General features: G+C 59.2%; 1 protein-coding gene across 3 annotated transcripts in view; it reads left to right on the top strand.

Moving 5' to 3' along the window:
* Window positions 1-5371, top strand: part of MYOCD (myocardin) — a 115696-nt gene extending 110325 nt beyond the window's left edge. For 2 of the 3 annotated variants that reach the window (XM_086623972.1, XM_086623973.1), the window contains exons 11-13: window positions 2889-3002; window positions 3992-4049; window positions 4730-5371. In XM_086623972.1, coding sequence (XP_086480098.1) covers window positions 2889-3002; window positions 3992-4049; window positions 4730-5298 — 741 coding nt within the window. In that variant the 3' untranslated portion in view covers window positions 5299-5371. The remainder of the gene's footprint in view (window positions 1-2888; window positions 3003-3991; window positions 4050-4729) is intronic. The other variant, XM_086623974.1, reaches the window with a different exon arrangement.
* The last annotated feature ends 629 nt before the right edge of the window (window positions 5372-6000 follow it).

Raw genomic sequence — 6000 nt, forward strand, 5'->3', positions numbered from 1 at the left:
TAAGTGGAGAGCACCCCGGATGGCACTGCAGCGCCAGCGCCTGCGGCCACTCAGTCAGACATCCCAGATGGAGTCCTCTCCTATCGGACCGGGACTGCTGGCACCCAGCGTGGGTACCCAGGGGGCTGCAGCAGCACGTGGGGCTGCCTGGAAAGGCAGAGAGTAGCCCAGATGGACAACGGGTTGGAAGTTGATGGCACTGCAGGGTCCTTTGCAGGGCACCTCCTGGCGAGCCCCGCTGCCACCACCCCCGATTGCCCTGGGAGGTCACAGCACAGCTCCCATGCCCCGTGGAGCCCTAGCACAGCTCCTGCCCTGGGGGAGCCTTGGCACAGCTCCCCTCTTCCCCAGGGGACCCCAGCACAGCTCTCTGCCCCTGGGTGAGCACTGGCAAAGCTCCCTGTGTCCTGGGAGAGTCCTGGCACAGCGTCCTCTGCCCCATGGAGCCCTGGCTCAGCTCCCTCTGCCCTGGGGAGACCTGGCACATCTTCCTCTCCCCCTGGTTAAGCACTGGCACAGCTCCCTCTGCCCCTGGAGGAGTCCTGGCACAGCTCCCTCTGCCCTGGGAGAGCATTGGCACGGCTTCTTCTACCCTAAAGAGCCCTAACTCAGCTGCCTCTCCCCACAGGGGGAGGCCCTGGCACAGCTTGCTGTGCCCCTGGGGGAGTCCTGGCACAGCTCCTCCTGCCCCATGGAGCTCTGTCAGAGCTCCCACCACCCTGGGGAAGCCCTGGCACAGCTCCCTCTGGCCCATGGAGCACTGGCAAAGCCTTATCCGCAGTGTGGAAGCACCGGCACAGATCCCTCAGCCCCTGGGAGAGCCCTGGCACAGCTTTTACACCCCTGGGGGAGCCATGCTGCAGTGTTGCAGGGCTTTTCAGCATCTTGTTGAGCCACTGCAACCTCTAGCAGTGTGTGAGGGATTTTGGCCACTGGGTTGAAGGAGGGCAGTTACCCCAGTCCTATGGGAAGCCTTTTCTTGGGAAGCTAGAGCAGGACTTCCATTTGGGGTCTGCAGTCAGACAGAGCTTGTGCGTCCCCACCAGGCAACCAGCACAGCAGAGAGCTGTCCCTTCAGCATCCACCACTGTCCACTCAGTCCTCTGGACAGATACCAAATCTTGGAGAGGGGCACATGCTGCCCACACATAAAAGCACCCCAAGGTGCTGCTGATTGCAGTCCCAGTTCATCCCAACACCCTTCTGGGGTTTCCCAGGCAGCTGCAACACCTGTGATACAGTCTGTAAAACACGCCCAGGGGTGCGAGGCACGCACGCTGCATGCAGGGCAGACGTGCAGCAAGCGCACGCTGAGCACGCGACAGTGGCACAGCAGAGCGACAGCCCCTGCGAAACGCCCCGCGCTCGCGCAGGGCAGCTCACAGGTGGCATCGCTGCAGCTGGCACACTGAGCAGCGTGCAGCAGCAGCTGGGCAGTGGGGTGCAGTGCCAGAAAGTGGGAGGCGGCGTTGTCGCTAAGCTGTTCAGAGGACGGCAAGATAGGTGACGTGGGCAGTTGGCACACAGCACTGCCAGTGAGGTGGGCAATGGGCAGCAATTCAGGATGAGGGGGGCAGAGAGGCAGAGCGCTGCCAGTGGGATGGGCAGTGGCGTGCAGTGTTGTTGGGGTGAGGTAGGCAGCAGGGCTTGCTGCTGGGGTGAAACAGGCAACGGGGAGCACTGCTCTGGGTGAGCTGGGCAGTGGGGCAGAGAGCAGGAGAGGCAGTGGGCAGGAGGATGCAGTGGGTGACCTCAGCAGTGGGGCACAGAGCTATAGAGGTGAGCTGGGCAACAGGGCGGAGCTGCAGGTACAACAGGCAGTGGGACACAGTGCTGCCAGGTGATGCGCCAGGAGAGGCAGTGAGGCTGCTCTGGACAACTGGGCACTGGTCAGTGAGCATCAGCGACACCTCAGGCGCATCTGCAGCTCCTGCACTGCCTGAGTGCCAGGGGCATACAGAGGGGATGGCCTGCACCTGTGACACCACCTACCCTGGGCATTCCTCTGCCGCCTGCAAGGGGCTCCCAGGAGCGAGGGTCCCCCCTCTCCAGCAACAGCTCCCTCTCTGTGCCAGCACTGGAGTGTCATCGCCCTCAAGCCAGGGACACTGTTCATCCCAGGTGCCCTTCACTGAAACGTGGCCAGGGTGTGCACAGCCAGGCCAAGCAGCCTCACTGCTGCCCTGGATCCACTTCTGGATCTGACCTGCCTGCTGGGGCCATGCAGCATCCCCTGGCACTGGCTCTCATGGGACGAGGCAGCCGTGGCCAGGCGGTGAGGAAGGGCACACAACGGCAATGGGGACAGCAGCTGGCAGGCATTGGACCTTCAGATGAGGTCCTGCCTGGAAGGGAGAACTGGCAAAAAGCTGGCACTGATATGCAGGTGTTTAGCACAGGCACAGGGAGAGCCTAGGTCACTTGGCAGTGACTCTTTTGAGTGGTCTTCCCTGGTGTGGGCTCTGCGAGATACCCCTGGCTCAGTGGTGACAGAGGGGGTTCCCAGCACCGAGGCTGGACGGCACATGGCAGCTGGAGAATCACTGTGTTGCCGGGTGGGTGCAGCAGACCACCAGCAGCCCCTCTCTCCCCCTTGCTCTGCACGTTCGAGGCTGGACTGAGCACCAGGATGCTCTGCAGCATCGTGCCTGTGGTCTGGCATCAACCAGAGGTCAACGTGTCCCTGACTCTCAGAGCTAGCCTGATGGAGGTAGTTTGCCTCCCTCTCTCCTGCCCGGAGGCCAGGCACTTTGTTTGAGCTGATTCAGCCCACAAAATCATCAGTTTCCTCCGCACCACTCTGGCTTCAACAGGGGTGAGAGAGAGCTGGGCCTCCCGCCGTGCCTCCCCGTGCATTGACTCCGTTTCCCTGTATTTCCCCCACGCAGATGGCTACGCAGGCAGGTCAAAAGTTTTCTATTCCATCCCCAAGTTTTTGTAAGTCAAGCCCATCCCTCTCAGAGGTAAAGCAGCCTCCACCCTATGAGGATGCAGTGAAGCAGGTAACTGCATGATTTTTTGTTTTCTATAGGGCTGCACAGGGTGTTCTTTTGCGGTTAATGTAATGACTTATCTGCAGGAGTTACAGCCCATTACGGGGTCTCTGGGTAGGACAGGCCTGTTTCCATAAGGAACGGGCTTTTCTTGAAGGGTTAGTTACTGAATGACTGCCACAAAGCAGTCGGAGACCACACTGGATGGGATAGCATCTTCTGTGATGAAAGGCACCAGTCGACACTGGGGTCCTGACATCCCACACAAATACCCCAGGACTTCGGTGTAGTCTTCTTTGAGGTGCTCAGTGGTAAGGGAGAAACAGACTCTTGAGCGTTCCCAAGTCACCAGGAAACCTCACCTTCCCTCTTTATCCCATTAGCAAAGTGCCCTGCTCCATGCCATCTGCCTCCCTCAGCCTTACCCTGGAGCGCTGTTCCCACGGGGAGGACTGTCTCCATTGCCCATGGACCCCTTACTTCTTGTGAGAGTCTGTCAGCAGCGTCAGTGCCAGTCATGATGGTGCCTTTAGGCACATGGAGCGCTGCTATTGTTAGTGATAAAAATGAGCTTAAGCTGGCTGGCAGGCAGGTGTGCAGAAAGTCCTTCCAGTTTCCAGTCAGGGAGAGGAGGATGATGATGTGTTGCCCCCAGGGAGCTGCAGGGAGTGCAAAGAGGTGTGAGGTGCTGGGTCCAAAAAGTTGGTGTATCCTGACCCACACTTCCTGGCCCTGGGAAGAGGCAATCTATGGTGGCCACTGAGCAGACGGTCAGCAGCAGGGTGGGGAGAACCTGGCACTGTGCTCCCCAGATCCACCATGCTTGTCCCAGGGCCCTGCAGTGCTCACCTAAACTCCGCTGCCACCCCCATGTTGAAGTGGCATCTCTCCTGTGTGGGAGAAAGCTGTTTGTGGGGTCTAGAGCCACCCACCTGGCTTGTGGCTGGAGGGACTCTCCTCCTAACGCCCTCTACTCTCCTCTTTGTCGTTTGCTGCAGCAGATGACACGAAGTCAGCAGATGGACGAGCTCCTGGACGTGCTGATTGAGAGTGGAGGTACGCACTGCTTCCCTGTTCCCCTCCAGGGCTTCCCCTCCAAGCCAGTGTCAGTCCGTGGGACCCAGTGCACTCTGTGCACCCCAGCAGAGCTGCCTGAGTTGAGTATAGCTTTGATTTGCCCTCCCTGTGCCAGCAGCCACTGAGACTGTATCCAAAAGAGCATTGGCTCTCTCGGAGCCTGCTCCTGCATGAGCAGACCTGGTGGGGTGGGGTGGGCTGGGCTTGGTTATCGCCTATGCAGACTGAGCAGGGAGAAGGGGCAGCAGCACTGCCAGCACCCTCCCTATGCACAACCCCCAGTATCCCCCACCATTCCCAGTGCTGCCAGTGCCATCTCCCGCATAGAGCACTGCCAGTGCCCTCCCCTGTGCAAAGTGCTGCCTGTGCCCGTTCTCGCGCCCATTCCCATGCCCAAGCGATGCCCAGCCCCATGGGGACAGCTGCCAGTGCTTGTGCCCTGGGGACTGTGCCCAAAACTAGGGAAGTCGAGGTCAGAAAGCAGGAAGGTGTGAGGCTTCCAGCAGGGAGGATGAGTGAGCAGTGCCAAGGGTATGGAGTGGGGAGCGGATCTCCATAGGCACACCCAAGAGCCCAGCTGGGGGGCTGTGGTGGTGCCCCTGTGCCCAGCAGTGGTGGACACTGCTAGAGCACCTCAAACCCCTCTCATTTGTTGACAGAAATGCCAGCCAATGCCAAGGAAGATCGATCCTGCCTCCAGAAAGTACCTCAGATAACGGTGTCTACAGGGAACTCCAGCGCTTCGCTCCCAAAATCATCTGCTCCGTTCGAGCAGGTGTCCTCAGCCCAGCTCTCCTTCGAGCACTGTCCGGGCAGCAGTGATACTCACCTCGAGGTCCTGCTGAATGCCCACAGCCCCCTGGGAAGGGTCAGTGAAATTGCCCTGCTGAAGATGGGGGGAGAAGATTCCCACTTCGAAGGGATGATGGACGGGTTCTCCGGCAAAGCCACAGATGAACTGCTCACCTCCCAGGAGATTTTACAGACTCCCCTTTCACCCATGGAAACCCAGCTCTCCCCTTCCCCTGCCGATGGCTCCGGTTTACAAATGAGTTTCACTGAGTCTCCCTGGGAAACGATGGAGTGGCTGGACCTCACTCCCCCCAGCTCTGCCACGGGCTTTGGCTCGCTCACCCCTGCGGGTCCCAGCATCTTCAACATTGATTTCCTGGATGTCACCGATCTCAATCTAAACACCAGCATGGACCTGCACCTGCAGCAGTGGTGAAAGGGAGGGCGGTGGAGGCAGGATGCTGTAAGCCTGCAGCAGCCAGCACAGTGTTTCTGTCCCACCGGAGAACACGCAGGGCTGATGTGTCACACCCAGGGGAAAATGGAGTAATTTTCCCACCGTATAAACTTGTTTGAATTTCCAGTTACTGCAAATTGACAGCACAACAAGCTCCGGTACTTTGGTTTCCTTCCATCGACACGTCCCCACAGAGGACACCAGTGCCTTTAACAGCACTCCTTTAGATTGACAAGAACTTCGGTTTTGTTTCTTTTATCTTTTTTCACCCTGGTTTTAGCAGCCACTCTCATGAGAACTGGAGCAGCTCGTAACAAAAGCGTGTGGTGAGGAGACTTCACCTGGGTGGCAACGGGATATCATGGAGAGGAGAGCCCGTTGCTGTCCTCTCCTCTGTTTCCTCCTGCCTGTCCAGTCCTTTAGGCTGTTCTCACCTTGGCCATGCCCAGGCCAGGGGGTGTGGGAGCAGGGAGGCTCTGCCCAGCCAGGGCGACAAGCACACTTCTCCCTACAGCCAGGCTCACCTTGCTTCCTTCCTCCTGCCCCCGGAGCTGCATTGCCCAGTCCCTGCACAGCCCTGCTCCAGGTGGATGAGAGATGGAGACCATCATGTTCACGGTGACACCCTGTCATGTCCTTACAGTGCCTGGGGGGCTGAAAGCCCAGGAGCCGTCCTGGCAG

Source organism: Tauraco erythrolophus, chromosome 20 (genome assembly GCF_009769465.1).
Source record: "Tauraco erythrolophus isolate bTauEry1 chromosome 20, bTauEry1.pri, whole genome shotgun sequence".
Lineage (NCBI taxonomy): Eukaryota > Metazoa > Chordata > Aves > Musophagiformes > Musophagidae > Tauraco > Tauraco erythrolophus.